The sequence below is a fragment of the Loxodonta africana genome, chromosome X (genome assembly GCF_030014295.1).
Source record: "Loxodonta africana isolate mLoxAfr1 chromosome X, mLoxAfr1.hap2, whole genome shotgun sequence".
NCBI classification, from domain to species: Eukaryota; Metazoa; Chordata; class Mammalia; order Proboscidea; family Elephantidae; genus Loxodonta; species Loxodonta africana.
Window position 1 is genome coordinate 36508805 of NC_087369.1, and position 17558 is coordinate 36526362.

Below are 17558 nucleotides of genomic sequence, written 5' to 3' on the forward strand. Positions count from 1 at the left end.
TGAGCACTGGTGTATGAAGTCTGCTATTGTTAAAAATAAAAAATTACTACCAAATGTGGTTTTATGATGTTACTCTCAAGAACATTAAATCATATCCCCCTCTAGAGAAATTTTAAGTTACAAAACAACTCATGATAATACTAACAATGTGCCCTTACAGTACATAAAACAAACTATGAACCATAAACTCAGTGTAATGGTATCTTTATAGCTTCTCTAAACCCAAACTTCCACATAGTGTTTTCTACAGTTGACAGTTTAAATATTTCCTCCAGTTGGGAACTTTCAGCCCAAGATTTTGTCATCTCTAAAGAGAAAGCTTTTGTATTTAACTTTGTCTGACCACTTTGATGTAATGATCGGGTGAAAAATGTCATCTATTTTTTTTTATTATAATTTATAAGTAGCCAAATACCTCCCGTTATTCTTTCTCATATACCTTTTTTTTCCTGTTGCCTTTTTTTATTTTACTATTTTTCAAGTGCATTATTTTCAAACTTCTTTTTTTTTCATACAAGTAGGCTGTCTAGATATGCTATTTTCTCTTTTCTTAATTAAATTTCTATCTAAACTAAGTATTTTATGGAAAGTTTTCCCAGAAATAAGATTAACATTTTGAAAAGCATTTGACTAAGTCTAAGAACTTCAACATTATCGCCTTGCTGGTATCTCTCAAATCTAGTTTTTCTCTTTCTTCACATTGTCAGCATCCCAGTTCAGGTCTTATTTTATTGGCCTTGTGATTAGAACATTAGCTCTTTTTTGCTATCTGCCTCGGTCTTGCTCCGCTCTAATCAATTCTTCACATTAATGACAGTATTCTCTCCTTCTACTCTTTGGATAATGATGTTTTGAAAGCATATAATCCTGTCTTTTCCTCTTTAAAACACCAGTAATGGACTCACATCATTATTATTGTTATATCTAATCCTATCACCATTAGGTTAAAATCCATACTTCAAAGCCTGGCCTTCAGGACCATTCATTATCTACTCCCAGATGATGTTTTTGAAACGTATTAGTTAATCCCCAGATATATCTCTGTCTCACCAATATTAAACTACTTTCATTTAATTGAATATACCGCTCCTTTTTTTTTCTATTATTGTGTTTTAGGTGAAAGTTTACCATGCAAATTAGTTTCTCCTTCAAAAATTTATACATAAATTGTTTTGTGACATTGGTTGCAATCCCCACAATGTGTCAGCACTCTCCCCCTTTCCCTTTACACCCCAGGTTCCCCATGTGAATTTGTCCAGGTTTCCTGTTCCTTCCTGCCTGCTTGTCTTTGCTTTTGAGCAGGTGTTGCTCATTAGGTCTCCTATACTTGATCAAACTAAGAAGCACTTTTCTCACATGTGTTATTGTTTGTTTGAATATACTGCTCCTTTTGACACAAACTCTTTTTCCCTCTTCTTTAGCTGACTAAATTGAACATGTTCAAAATATGGCCCAGATAACCAATGTTCCAAGGATATTTCATGACATCTTTTCCTGGTCTATGTTGAATTTCTTTCATGTCTACTGCCATAATATTTACTATACTTTTTATTTACTTATTCAAGTAGGCGAAATAATGTCCCCCACCAAGACATCCACATCATTATATCAGAACCTGTGACTATGTTACCTCACATGGCAAAAAGGAACTTTGCAGATATGATTCAGTTAAGGATTGTCTTAGTCATCTACCGGTGCTATAACAGAAATACCACAAGCAAATGGCTTTAACAAAGAGAAGTTTATTTCCTAACAGTAAAGTAAGCTAAAAATCTATCAGCAACAGGGAAAGCCTTTCTCTCTCTGTCAGCCTTCTCATCAGTCTTTCTCCAGACTAGGAGCTTCTCTCCGTAGGAACCCTGGGTCCAAAGGAAGTGCTCTGCTCCCAGCACTGCTTTCTTGGTGGTATGAGGTCCCCCTGTCTCTCTGCTTGCTTCTCTCTTTTATATCTCAAAAAAGATTGCCTCAAGACACAATCCAATCTTGTAGACTGAGTCCTGCCTCACTAACACAACTGCTGCCCACCCCCTCATTAACATCATAAAGGTAGTATTTAAAACATATAAGAAAATCACATCAGATGACAAAATGGTGGACAATCAAACAATACCGGGGATCGCAGCCCAGCCAAATTGATATACACATTTTTGGGAGAACATAATTCAATTCATGACAAGGATTTATAGACGGGGAGATAATCCTGGAATATCTGGGTAGGCTGGATGTAATCAAAGAGCCTTATAAGAGGGAGGCAGGAAGGCCACAGTGTCAGAGAGACAGAGAGAGAGATTTGAACATGCTAATCTGCTAGTTTTGAAGATAAAGGAAGAGGACAGAAATCAAGGTATACACTCAGCCTCTAAAAAAAAAAATAATCTGTTGCTGTCGAGTCAATTCTGACTCATAGAGACTCTTTAACACAGAGTAGAACTGCCCCATAGAGTTTCCAAGGAGCACCTGGTGGATTCAAACTGCTGATCTTTTGGTTTGTAGCCATAGCACTTAACCTAGACTATACCACCAGGGTTTCCAGTCAGCCTCTAGGAACCAGAAAATGCTAGAAAACAGATTCTCCCTTAGCATCTAAGACAGATGCAGCCCTGGTGACATCTTGATTTTAGCTAAGTGAGACTGATGTCAGACTTCTGACCTCTAGAACATCGAGATCGCGCACTTGTGTTGTTTTTATCCATTAAATTTGTGGTAATTTGCTATAGCAGCAGTAGGAAATGAATACACTTACCTTTCTCCTTCACTAGGGCTTGTTAATGACAAAGAACATGTAATTGTACTCTCTTTACCCCAGATGCTGTTTTTGTGTATGTATATATTTATGCATGCATTTATGTATATATGCCTACATGCACATATATGTTTATATGTAGAGATGTGTGTGTGTGTGTGTGTGTGCGTGTGCTTAACAGAATATTTGAGGACTCCTCAGTTCTGTGGTTTATAAGAGGCACAACAAGCTGATAAATAGCTAAACCGGGATTTAAATTCAGAAGCATTTCATTCCAATGCTTTGTCATCATGCTTTCAAAGATTCTTTCCCAGTACTAACATTTTCTCAATAACTGATCACCAAAACAGGTATTTACCTATATAACTAAACTCGGTTTTAGTCTAGCTGTTTGGTGTACTATTTCAGCTTGGGTGATTACAACTTGGTGGCAGTATTAAAAGAAATTAAGTCATTAAGAGTTGATTTGAGAAAGAAGTTGATGTGGTCAAACTTATATAAACAATGATAATTTAAACTATGTTGATGAAGTGATATGATTATATAACATATGTAACTCTTTTATCTGTTTCTCAGCTCAGTGATACCTATAGTTTAAAGATCAACCAGATCAAAGGAAAATTACTGAGCTAAGAACATGTTTAAGGCCAGTGGGCACTGGTGAAAAGCAAAATCATTCTAAAGAAAAATCTAAGGAGCGGAACACTTAATTACTATTTTTTAAGAGTAGGATTTGTTTTGACCTTATGACTATTTGCCTTTAAGTTTTATAATACATTCTTAGTGGGGAAACAAGTAAAGCAAATTAATATCAAAAGGAAATTACCTGAACAGGGATAATAGCCTACATGAGCCATGGCTTCGTTTACCCTGAGACCAGAAGAACTAGATGGTACCTGGCTACCACTACTGACCTTTCTGATCAGGGTCACAATAGATGGGCCCCGATAGATCTGGAGAAAAACTCCGAACAGAACTCATATTCTTAAAAAGTCCAGGCTTACTGGACAGTTGAGACCAGAGGACACCTGAGACTATCACCTGAGTTACTATTTAAACCTGAAACCAAAACAATCCCAAGGTCACCTTTTAGCAAAGCAACAGACTTTCACACAAAATAAAGGATATTAACTTTGAGTAGGGTGCTCCATAAAAAAAAAAATCTATACGAGACCAAAAGGTCAAGAATTACTCTAAAGCAAAGATGAAAGGATAGGGGGGCAGGAAAATTAGAGCACTGGAAAAGGAACAACCAGAATGCAATGAAAGAGAATGGCAACACATTATGAAAACTGTAACTAATACCACTGAACGATTTGTATAGAAGTTGACAAATGGGAACCTAATTTGCTGTGTAAACTTGCACCAAAAACACAATAAAATATTACTTTAAAAAGTCATATTACCTGAATTTTTCGGAGCTTATTCATGTGTTCCTCTAGCTTTTGGCAATTCCCTGCCAGCTGAGAGGAAAGCTTCTTCCAGCGGACTTCAATCCCTTCAAATTCTGATTGGTATTTCTGACTAATCTCGGAGGGGGCTTTCTTTGATATTTCTTTCACAGTGGTGCTGAGATAGTTTAGACCACTTTGTTGGTCTTGCAGAGAACTTTGCAAAGCCTGAAGAAGAGGAGGGAAGAAAGGACGTTTGTACTAGTGGATGAATATAACAATTGACAAGTTTCAGTTAATTAAATTGTACATAAATTAAAAGCGATCTGATTTAAAAATCTAAACAAAGTAGCTGATGGGATATTAGTTATAAAATAACTAGCAACAATTTAAATTCTACAGTTTATTATAAGAGCAATTTGCACATTATTCAGCAATATTTTTTTTTAAATCTATGCCTATTTTTATAATGTCAAATGTATCCAAAACTGTATCTTATTGAACTAAAGGATTTTTGTTATTATTGTGTGCCCTGAGTGGATTCCGACTCATTGTGACCCTACAGGACAGAGTAGAACTGCTCCATAGGGTTTCTTAGGCTGAAATCTTTATAGGAACAGATCACTAGGTTTTTTGTTTTTTTTTTCTGCAGAGTAGCTGATGGGTTTGAACAGTTAACCTTTCTGTTAGCAGTCCAGCACTTAACCATTGAGCCATCAGTGCTCCTTAGGATTTGGCCCACCTAATTTATTGCTGAAGCCCTGGTAGCATAGTGGTTAAGAGCTTGGCTGCTAACCAAAAGGTCAGCAGTTCAAATCCACTCACTCCTTGGAAACCCTATGGGGCAGTTCTACTCTGACCTATAGGCTCACTATGAGTTGGAACCAACTCGATGGCACATGACAACAGCAATTTATTGCTACAATTCCTGGGTGGTGCAAAGGGTTAATATGCTTGGCTGCTAAGCAACAGTTTGGAGGCTCGAGACCACCCAGAGGTATCTCAGAGGAAAATTTGGGAATCTACTTCTGAAAAACATAGCCATTGAAAAGTCTATGGAGCACAATTTTACTGTGATACACATGGGGATGCCATGAAAAGAGTCAGGGTTAATTCCATAGCAAATGGGTTTTGTTTTTTTCAATAATTAACTGAAATATCAATAAACAGATGAATGAGTAAACAAAATGCAGTACGCATATACGATGGAGTTCTTGGCTCTTTAAAGAGATCACACAAGAAAGAAACAGTATGACCTCCCCAATAAAGCCTCTAGAGCTGAGATTATTCATATTTAATCAACCTAGCTGAAGCATCTACCATCTTGCCTAACTACAAAGTGCCTTAGCTAATTAGCTCATACTTTCAATCATTCTTCAAATAAATATTTACTGACTATCTATTGGAGCCCTAGTAGTGCACTGGAGCCCTGGTGGCACAGTGGTTAAGAGCCCAGGCTACTAATCAAAAGGTCGGCAGTTTGAATTTGCCAGCCACTCCTTGGAAACTTTATAGGGGCAGTTCTACTCTGTCCTCTAAGATAGCTATGAGTCAAAATTGACTCGATGGCAACGGATTTGGTTTAGTTTGGTTTGTTTTAACTACCTATTATGTGTTAGGCACTGTGATAGGGCTGAAACAAAAGTGTGCAAGATCAACATTCTATTGGAGCTTATATTTCAGTGGGAGTGAATGAGCGTCGTACTTATCGCCAACTAGATCATTCTCTCTAAACAGAAAGGAAAGAGAGGGAGATATGGCTACGGAGAGAGAATTATTGAAACAATGGGACTATTCCATTTACAATCAGGGTATGTCCCAGAGGGAGCCTGAAATGTCTATATATTAATAACTGCATTTATGATGCAATTACTGGAGTTTAAGTTAATTATACTGATTGCTTGAAACCCTCTAATTTCCTTAGATAAAACAACTAAATAGTATTTATATTTGGAATAATAAAATTTATTGAATAAGTTACAATATGGATGGCCTACTAATGTAATTAAAAAAAGGTTTCATATTTTTCAAAGGACTTTTTTTCTAATTTTATGGTAGAACGCCAGGGTAATTTTGAGGAGAATTTATAAAGTTTGTTGTGCATTTATCCTGCATAATCTTTGCAATGCCTTATAAGATTATAACCATCTTTAGGTTTCCTGTACTCAATATTTATTTAAATATTTTTTTCTGGTGATAAAGTAATAAAGGATCATAATTTTTTCAAAACACAAAAATAATAACCACTATTTATAACTACTAGGGTTTTATATAAACTTTCAGGTTTATTCTATGTATAATACTAAATATCTGATCATATTATACACACAAACGTAGACACTCCTTTTCTTATACTTCGATTTCCATCATCTCCTTTAAAACGTGTCAAACACATAACATTTATGGTTGCATAACATCCTATTGCCTATTATGTGGTAATTTATTTAATTGTTCCCCTATGATGGGATATTTAGACAATATTTAACATATAACTACATTTTGAACTAGGCATTTTATTGTGTGCATTTCCCCATGCCAATAATTATTTTTGTCAAAAACATATATTTCCATGGGTTCTCTGTAGTTCATTTAGCCATTTCCCTCATTAGGTCCATAAATTAATTTCTACATTTTAATGTCTGTCAATTATGCTTATCTATCTATATTTGTGTGCATTTTCATTATTTCATAAGATAGACTTCGTGGAAATAGTATTCAAACATACAAGTTAATTACTTTTTTTGTGCGTTAGTAGAAAATATTGAATAGTTTTTCTCAGCAAAATTACATTGAATTTACATTCCCACTAATGAGAATACTTAACTTATTGCTACCAGCTCTGCATTGTTAAATACATACATATATTTGCAATTTCATTCGTGAAAAATGGTATCTCATTTTGTAAACGTGTCTTTTCTGTGTTTTTTGTACTTGTTCTTTTACAATTTGACTTACCATTTTTCATAAATCTATTGGGTGATTATGTAGCTTTCTTGGTGACTTTCATATTATTGACATTCCCCCTTGCACACAGAGATTTTTTTTTCCTTTGCTCTCATTTTTCTTTTAATTTTTTTTTTTGTTGTTGTTGTTTCTGGTATTTTTACAACTTTTCTTATAATTTCCATTGATTTTTTAATGCTTCTTCATTGTATGTTTTTAATAATTTCAAATTAATAATTTCTTCACACTTATTTATTTATTTATTTGAACTTTTCAATCTAGTTAGTGTTTTACTTTGGTGTAAATTTCGAGGTGAGTTTCTGACTTTTTTTTGTTTGTTTTTACATAGTACATTTCCCAAACAATATTTATTAGTTTTTCCCTTCCTCATTTTTTGTGAGTGGCACTCATCCACTCTGCATTTTTTGTATACTTATACCATCTCCTAGTACTTTACCTTTATAAAAATTTTAATATTTACTATGGTAAATCCTTCCTCCTTATTCTTATTTTTTTTTTAAAGCTTATTAGTTTCATTGGGTCATGCATTCTTACAGATAAACTTTGGAATCATTATACCAAGTATTAAAAACAACAACAAAAGGAAAACAGAAGGGATCAACTGGCTGTATTTTGTTTGGTGTTATACTCAAGGAAATCATCTAAATAGAACAATATACCTGTAAATTTTTCAAATAAATACTTTTTTTCAAAGAGACACATCCCAAATAAACTTTAAGAATACTTAGATGTACAAAAAAGAAGGAAAATCTGCAGATATAACAAAGTTCAAATTTTAACTTTCTTTTTCGTAATTACCAAAATATGATCCATATTATTACCACACCTAAATAAACTCAAAAAATATGTCTTCATGAATGTCTTGAAATATAAAGTGTGATTGGGTATAGGAAACAGTTTAGAATTAGTAGGAAAAGTATTCTGAACTCTTGTACATTGTATTCTTTTTTTCATTTTCATATATTAGTCATTTATCTTTCCCGAAGTAAGGCTGTCAAAAACACAGTTATTAGAACTCAATAAATACCTAATTACATTATTACATAAAACCGTCTTTAAATTCAAGCTAATTTTATAAATATACTGATTTTATTCCTGTCTGGAAAAGTGAGAGACATTATCAATCAGGAGGTGAATGGTGGAAATAATGCCACAGCTTTTATAAATAAAAAATCAGTGTGTCTGAAAATACATTTTAAACTGGAAGGAATATAATTTATAAATATAACATATAATTACCTTCAAATATAGCATATCTATCTTAAAAGAAGTTGGAAAAATGCAAAAATAGTATTTTTAAGTCCCGTCTTCATTTTTTAAAGTATCATACATACCATGATTATTTTAATGTTAATATTATTTTAAAGGTACAACAAAATCACTGTTTAATAAATGATATCTGCACTGTATAGTTTATGAGAATAAAATATTCACAGACCTGCAACTCTCCAAGTCTCTGCTCCATGATTTCGTATTCAGTGACAGTAACCTGAGGTATAGACAGTTTTGCTTCTGACTGCTGGATCCAGGTCAGAATGGTAGTCATGGTCTCATGATAGCGCATGGGTGGCAAACTGTCAAAAACTTCATCAAAAAGGAAAAAAAAAACTGAATTTTTTTTAATAGTAAACTTTATTATAATCATGTTCTCCTAAGTTATCAGCAAACTTGAATATTTCACTAATTTCAAATATCGACAAAGTGTTAAAACCTGAAAATATGGATTACAATATGATTATTATGATGATGAACACAAATACCTACTATGTGCCTGGTATAATGCCAGGAGCTCTGCATGTATTACACCAAATCCTCATATCACCCTTGTAACATTTATATTGTTAAACTTACTCTTTTCAGACCAGGAAATACAGAAACAGAGAGAATGAATAACTTGTTCGAGATTATCTGTATGGTACATGAAAAACCGAGCGGAGTCCAAATATATCTCTCTTTGAGGACTACTCTCTGCATTATCATTTGCCTCTGAGGAAAACACTGTCATTATCCTAAAAAAAAATAAGTCCTTGCTATTTTCAATTACATCATGCCATCTCTAATTTTACTAAAACAAAAACAGTTTCTGTGTGCTTCATATATGTAGTAGGTTGAATTGTGTGCCTTCAAAACAGGTTAAGTATAAGTCCTAACTAACCCTTAATACTTGTGAATGTGTCTTTATTTGGAAATAAGGTCTTTGAAGATGTAATTAAGTTAAGGATCTCAAGAAGAGATCATCCTGGATGGAAAAAAAAAAAAAAAGGTAGGCCTTAAATCCAATGATTGGTGTTGTAAACTTATAAAGGAGAGGAGAGCGGGATTTGAGACACACACAGTGAAGAAGGTTGTGTAAAGATGGAGATAAGAGATAACAGTAATGCAGCTACAAGCCAGAGAACATTAGGCGTCAACAGAAGCTGGCAAAAGCAAGAAAGGATTCCCACCTCAGTCTCTGGTGGCAGCGCAGCCCTATGGACACCTTGATTTTGAACTTCTGGCCTACAGAATTGTGAGAGAAAAATCTCCCTTTTTTAAATCAACAAGTTTGTGGTAATTTGTTAACACAGCCCTGGGGAATTAATACAGGATGTGTCAAGAATTCTTATACCAAGCACACATATATTATTATGTTTTAATTCTTATAATAAATTTGTGAGATATATTGCTATCCCCATTTACAGTGGAAGAAGCTGAAGATATTAAAAAAAAAAAAGGGCAAATAATTTGCTCATAGGCAAGCAGCTAATGTCAGAGTCAGGATTGCAAACTAGAACCATTTTATTTCAAAGCCAAAACCATTACAAAAGAATGTATTTAATTTCCCTATACAAGTGTGGGGCCCTGGTGGCACAGTGGTTAAGAACTCAGGTGCTAATTAAAAGGTCGGCTGTTAGAATCCACCAGCTTCTCCTTGGAAACCCTATGAAGCAGATCTACTCTGTCCTATAGGGTTGATATGAATTGGAATAAACTCTACAGCAATGGGTTTGGTTTTTAGTTCTACACAAGTGTATTATTTCACCATACTTATTCAGTCTTTATGCTGAGCAAAATAATCTGAGAAGCCTGACTACATGAAGAAGAATACAACATCAGGACTGGAGGAAGACTCATTAACAACCTGCAATATGCAGATGACACAACCTTGCTTGCTAAAAGTGAAGAGGACTCTAAACACTTACTGATGAAGATCAAAGACTAAAGCCTTCAGTATGGATTAAACCTCAACATAAAGAAAGCAAAAATCCTCACAACTGGACCAATAGCAACATCATCATAAATGGAGAAAATATTGAAATTGCCAAGGATTTCATTTTATTGGATCTACAATAAATACTCATGGAAGCAGCAGTCAAGAGATCAAACGAAATATTGCATTGGGCACATCTGCTGCAAAAGACCACTTTAAAGTGTTCAAAAGCAAGGATGTCACTTTGAGGACTAAGGTGCTCCTGACCCAAGCCGTGGTATTTTCAGTCATTTCATATGCATGTGAAAGCTGGATAACGAATAAGGAAAATTGAAGAAGAAGTGATGCCTTTGAATTATGGGGTTGGCAAAGAATATTGAATACATCATGGATTAGCAGAAGAACAAACAAATTTTCTTGAAAGAAGTGGTCACAAGCTCCTTAGGAGTGAGAATCTCGATACTTCGTCTTATGTAATTTGCACATGCTATTAGGAGGGACCAGTCCCAGTCCCTGGAGAGGGACATCATGCTTTGTAAAGTAGAGGGTTAGTGAAAAAGAGGAACGAGATAAATTGACACAGCAGCTATGACACTGGGATTAAACATAACAATGATTGTGAGGTCCAGGGCACAGGACCTGGCAGCTTTTCATTCTGCTGTTCATAGGGTTGCTATAAGTTGGAACTAACCCAATGACACCTAGCAACAACCACAAAAATACAAGTGAAAAGTTTATATACATGACAATATATATTACATATGTGACTTAAGTAGCTACCCTGACCATGTTTAAGGAAATTAAAGACAAGATTCAGAATTTTGACAGAAAATTGGAAACCAGAACAATTGCAAAACAAATTCTAAGGAGAATCAAAAATAAATTTTAGAACTGAAAAATGCAATAAGTGAAAGTAAGAACCTAGAGGATGAATTTAACAACAGATTAGATGCAGCTGAATAGGGAATTAGTAAACCTGAACATAAGTCAGAAGAAAATATTGAGAATGAAGCATGGAGAAACAACAGAATGGAAAATACAGAAGAGAGGTTAAGAGACATAGAAAATACAGTAAAATGGGTTAATATAAATGTATTCCAGAATGTTAGAGACAAAGTTACAGAAGTCATATTGGAAGAGATAATGGTTGAGAATTTTCCTAAAAAGGTATAATCACAATGCAAAGTAGTATTCTAAATCATTGTATAAAAAGACATTATTTATAAGTTATTACTTTTAATAGCTAGGATTGGTTATCATTTCAACATACCATTTCCTTCAACTAAATGAGAGGAATATAGGAAAGCATTTTGCATGCCATTTAATGGGTTTTCAGACGGTTAAGATGACTTTAGAGAGAGTTAGAAATCGTTACTGAGAAATTTATTCAATATGCCTATATGTATTTGGGAGCTCATGTCCAAATTCATTTTAAGAGGTTTCATTTAATATGAACTCTTCTAATTTCTTATTGAATGATCCCTGTGGTACATTAATCCTCTCTGCTTTCTTTCATAGAAATAATGTGTTTCTCACTCTCCTGACCAGAACATTTATTTGAATGCTAGATGATTATTAATGAACAAAAGCAAAGAGGGATCTCATGAACAGCAGTTAAGCAAAGGAGTATTCAGTATACTGACGGTTATGATGAAGCAATGGCTTCTGTATGAGAAGGCACCGGAGCAATTGGAAATTTGGAGTCCATGGGCTATAAGTTGCATTAAGTTTGGTTTAATTGAATTTGAACAATTTTATTCTGGAAAACAGTCCATCTTCCCTTTTGTAGCAGAGTCCAGGCCAAACTTTTGTATTAGAAGCTTGCCAAAGCTGACATAAATCACTGTGATTTTATCTAGATGATAAATGTATGTGAGGAGGAAGAGATAAGTATAGAAAGAGGTGGTAAAATTAGTGTTGTCACCTTTTTTTTTTTTCCTTTAAGATCAATGGGTTTTTTAAAGACCTAACAAGATTGTTTCTCTTCTCTGTTTTTACAGAAAGAGGCTGTGCAATCATGACAATTACGATGTCTGATTCTGTAGTTGGGTAAACCTGGCTTTTGAATTGGCTCTATGCTTACTAGCTTTGGGAAATTACTTAATCTTTTCACATCTCACACCTCATTTATAACAACGGGGATGATGATACTATTGGGACAATTCAGTGAGTGAGGTCATTTATTATTCTTTCATTCAGCAAATATTTATTCAATGCTTTGAGCACTGGGGATGTAGGAAGTGAAAAAGCGATGTCTCGGCTTTCCTGATACTTAAAATCTAGTTGGTGAGTCAGGAAAATGAGGAAATGAACATATAGATTGCAATGGAAAACAGGGGTAAACTGCTGTGAAGAAAAATCGAGGGTATTCTATCAGTAAAGGTCCAGGAACAAGACAGAGAGAGAGGGAGAGAAAGAGAAAGGATATGAAGTAAAAGAAATTTAAGATAGAGAATGGGAAGAACGAGAATTCCATTGACTAAGCAATGGCATTCAACTGTGTGGATCATAAGAAATTATGGATAACATTATGAAGAATGGGAATTCCATAACACTTAATTGTGCTCATGAGGAACGTGTACATAGACCAAGAGGCAGTGGTTCGAACTGAACAAGGTTCAAAATCAGGAAAGGTGTGTGTTATGTCATGGTTTGTATCCTTTCACCATACTTATTCAATCTGTATGCTGAGCAAATAATGCAAGAAGCCAGACTATATGAGGAAGAACACAGCATCAGGACTGGAGGAAGACTCAATAAAAACCTGCAGTATTCAGATAATACAACCATGCTTGCTGAAAGTGAAGAGGACTTGAAGCACTTATTGATGAATATCAAAGACGACAGCCTTCTGTATGGATTACACCTCAACATAAAGAAAACAAAAAATCTTCACAACTGGACCAATGAGCAACATCACGATAAGTAGAGAAAAGATTGAAGTTGTCAAGGATTTCATTTTACTTGAATCCACAATCAATACTCATGGAAGCAGCAATCAAGAAATCAAATGACACATTGCATTGGGCAAATTTGCTAAAGTGTTAAAAAACCAAGATGTCACTTTGAGGACTAAGGTTCGCCTGACCCTAGCCATGGTATTTTCAATGGCCTCATATGCATGTGAAAGCTGGACAATGAATAAGGAAAACAAACTGACAGACAGCAGTGGACCAAGCTGGTAGCCAGTTTTAAAAAGAGACCTGGGACTTGTAGCTTCATGGGAAGCACTGGGAATGGCACTGAGAATAGGCAGTCAAATAAACTGATGAAAGTGTGGTAAGAATGTCTCAGGTTCCCTTAAAAACCCTGACCAAGTATGCAAGAACACACACCACCATTATTCGTGGGTACTGTTTGAGGTATTATATTGATGAGAAATTTTCATTCTGAATTCCAATTCAGGTTGTGGAGTATATTTCCTCTTCGTTATCTGATGCCAAAGAATAAAGCCTAGGAATTTTTCACACGTGGATTACAGTTGAGAAAGGGCTAGAATTGAAACAAGACTTATCAAGTCCAGAGTTTCAGAAATAGCTATCTTGCTGTTCTTGTGGAGGTTCATCAACCAGAAAATGCTGATTTCTGAAGAGGTGGTATAATAGTTACCTAATGGGCACTAATCTCTTCCATAAGTCTACTTCATTTCTAAGGGAGGCCTCAATTAGATTCCTTCCTCTTTAGCTTCCTTCTGGTCTTTTCTGTTTAATAAGTTGAACATTTCAGTCTCAGAAATGTGGTTCTGAATTTGCTTAACCACTTCAGATCTGTATTCATGGCCAACTCTTGAAGTCCCCCTGTTGAAAGCAAAACCAAAATTCCACCCTGTTCTGAGAGGAGAGGGGGAAAAAAAAAAAAACAAACCCGTTGCTGTCAAGTCAATTCCGACTCATAGCAACCCTACAGGACAGAGTAGAAAGCCCCCCCCCAATAGAGTTTCCAAGGAGTGCCTGGTGGATTCAAGCTGCTGACCTTCTGGTTAGCAGCCATAACGCTTAACCACTACACCACCAGGTTTCCGTTCTGAGAGAAAACAGAATTTTGAAAGGGGACGGTGCATAAATGATGTAAGTATCTTACACATAAATTATCTAGCACAAGGAAAAGTCCACACATAAGATCCTACCTAGTCTCTCCAGGTGTATTTTTGTGTCTTTTCAATCCACTGTCTAGGCTTAGTTTACGAAAATGCAAAACTGATTTATAATGTGATGCCATTGCATAAAACCTATCAATATTTTTCCATTTTCCTTGTGGAAAATCTAGAATCCTTTACATGGCTTATAATCCCTGCCCACCTCTCTAGACTTGTCTTTCACCAGAGACACGGGGCTTCTCTCCGATTCTTAATTAGCCATCAACTACTACCCTTTGTCTTGGAAGAAGTACAACCAGAATGCTCCTTAGAAGCAAGGATGGCAAGACTATGTCTAATGTATGTTGGACATGGTATCAGGAGAGATCAGCCCCTGGAGAAGGACATCATGCTTGGTAAAGTAGAGGGTCAGTGAAAATGAGGAAGACCCTCAATGAGATGGATTGACAGTGGCTGCAACAATGGGCTCAAGCATAACAATGATTGTGAGCATGGCACAGGACCAGGCAGTGTTTCCTTCTGTGGTACACAGGGTCACTATAAGTCGGAACCGACTTGAGGGCACCTAAACATCAAATGCCCTTAGTCTTGTTAAATTCTATTCATACTTAGGCTTGCATGTCAAGCAGTATATTTTCAAGGAAATTTTCCCTGATCTTCTAAGCCAGGATTAGTTTTCTTTATTTAAAATCTCATAGTGCCAATCTTTTCTTTCTGAGCCCTCATCTCATATTATAATTATAAAACCACCATCTTGATTATGTGATTAATGGCTGTGTCTCTTCCTAGATGACAAGCATAATAAGAGCAAGGAGCATGCGTGTTTCCTTGTATTGCACTACCCTCAATGACCAGCACTATGCCTTGTAAGGAATCAGTATTTACTGAATTAAGTGCAGTTTGGCTAGTGGAACGTTGAGCACAAAGACAGAATGCTTTTGTCAGGAACATAGTAGGAGTCCAGGATTTGGTGACACCTAGACCCTGAAAGGAAACCCTGGTGGCATAGTGGTTAAGAACTACAGATGCTAACCAAAAGGTCGGCAGTTCTAATCCACCAGGAACTCCTTGGAAACGCTATGGGCAGTTCTACACTGCCTTACTGGGTCACTATGAGTTGAAATCGAGTCTATGGTAACAGGTTTGGTTTGGTTTGGTTTAGACCCTGACAAGGAGTCCTGGTGGCACAGTGGTTAAGAGCTTGGCTGCTAACCAAAATACTCGCAGTTCAAATCCACCAGCCGCTCCTTGGAAACCCTATGAGGCAGTTCTACCATGCCCTATAAGGTTGCTACAAGTTGGAATCGACTGGACAGCAATGGGTTTGGTTTGGTTTAGACCCTGAAGAGAGAAGAGATAATTTAGTTAGAGAATTTAGGCACTATTCTTAGCCCACCTATTTCATCTTTGTAATGTTCATGGAACCTTTGAACTCAGAATAGCTTACATTTACATTCTTATAATTTACCCCTCTTCTCTTTTCTCTCTTCATGGCTTCTAGACCTCTAAGGTAGATTTTCTTTCATTTTAATGCTCTTCTCTGGCTCAATTCAGTTCTAAATCCAAAATGTTTTAGTCTTTGGCTAAAAATTAAGAAATGGTAAAGAGAGAGAGAAAAACAAATGTGGTCTAGTACTGTGCAATGCCCACGATTGGTTATGAATGGAACTGTTGTGACTCATAGGATTTTCATTGACTGATTTTTGGAAATAGATCAACAGGCCTTTCTTCCTAGTCAGCCTTAGTCTGGAAGCTCCATTGAAATCTGTTCAACATCATAGCAATACACCAACTATCACTGACAGACAGGTAGTGGCTGTACATGAGGTACATTGGTCGGGAATCAAACTCAGGTTTCCCACATGGAAGGCAAGAATTCTACCACTGAACAATCACGGCACCAATTCACTTGGTGAGTGAATGGAAATAGTGTAGGTGAGTGGATGCGGCAGACTAAGTACCAAGGGTGACTTTGAGGTTCCTGAGTAGTTCCTTTCCCTGATACATGCAGGATCAAAAGAAGAAATGGTTGTTGGCTTGGGAGTTGTCCACCATGAGTTTATCTTTTAGTGACACAGTGGGTTTGCGGTTCTTTGGGGCGTTTAAAGGGAGAAGGCGAGGGGGTAGTTGGATATATGAGTCTAGAATGAAAAGGTTAGGTCCGAGCTGCAAATAAAAATCTATGTCTCTTTTGTTTATAACATACAATTAAAATCAAACAGTTACTCATACATTTTTCTGTTGAACGTAAACAAAAAAAAAAAAATTCACCAGCCAACATTGTTTTTCTTACAAACACTCCTAAAAAGCAGTGAAGATGATGCAGGCCATGAGAGAATACTGAAGAAATGAACAACTATCTGAGCTATGTATTCTTAAAGATTAGTTTCTTGCTCAATATAATATTGGCCCTATTTTTAGAGGTTATACAATAAGGGACCAAAAGGTAAATTGTTTATACACATCACAAATGTGATTATACTCACATTTCAAATGCAATGTGTATAATGTTGTCATTATTTATATTTTCACAAAATTCATTACAGATTCATTAAATGCATTCTTTTAGACAGTGGAAAATATTATATTTCAATACGAAATATCAAATTTAGAGCAGATGTAAATTCATAAAACTTAACTACTCTAAATTAATTATTCTCTTGAGAAGCAATATTTTGCTCAGAATTACATACATTGGTTTTAATATAAAGTTATAATTTTACTACAGCTATGATTCAAAGCTCAGAGTTTTCATTCAGTTCATACTCTCGCATCTAATAAAACTGAGCCAGGGAGATTCTCTGTAAATTAATTCTGATTGCTGAAGATGGGCAGCATATATAGGATGGGGTCCTGTGATTTGCTGCTGATCTTCAATTTAATTAATTTCTGTGATTTTCATTACATGTATCTATGCTAAATGGCCTGTAAACCGACTTTCAAAGGAATTACTTCTTACTGGTAAACTGTTATATATATATATATAAATTTTCCAGTTCTTTTTTTCCCACCATCACCCAAATTTGACAATACATATCCTTGAAATTGATTATATATAACAAGCTAACCTACTGGGAATCCATTAGGATAATCCATCTAATACAATTAGTGGAGCAAAGCGGAGAACAAAAATACGTATACGTGCGTAGAAACATTAGGACCACAACTTCTTTT

At 35.6% G+C, this 17558-nt stretch overlaps 1 protein-coding gene across 1 annotated transcript in view; it reads right to left on the reverse strand.

Moving 5' to 3' along the window:
* The window catches only part of DMD (dystrophin), a 1889362-nt gene that overhangs the window by 1484269 nt on the left and 387535 nt on the right, over positions 1–17558 (reverse strand). The window contains exons 17-18 of the mRNA XM_010599731.3: positions 8537–8682; positions 4150–4362 (exon numbers count right to left, since the gene is read on the reverse strand). Coding sequence (XP_010598033.2) covers positions 4150–4362; positions 8537–8682 — 359 coding nt within the window. The remainder of the gene's footprint in view (positions 1–4149; positions 4363–8536; positions 8683–17558) is intronic.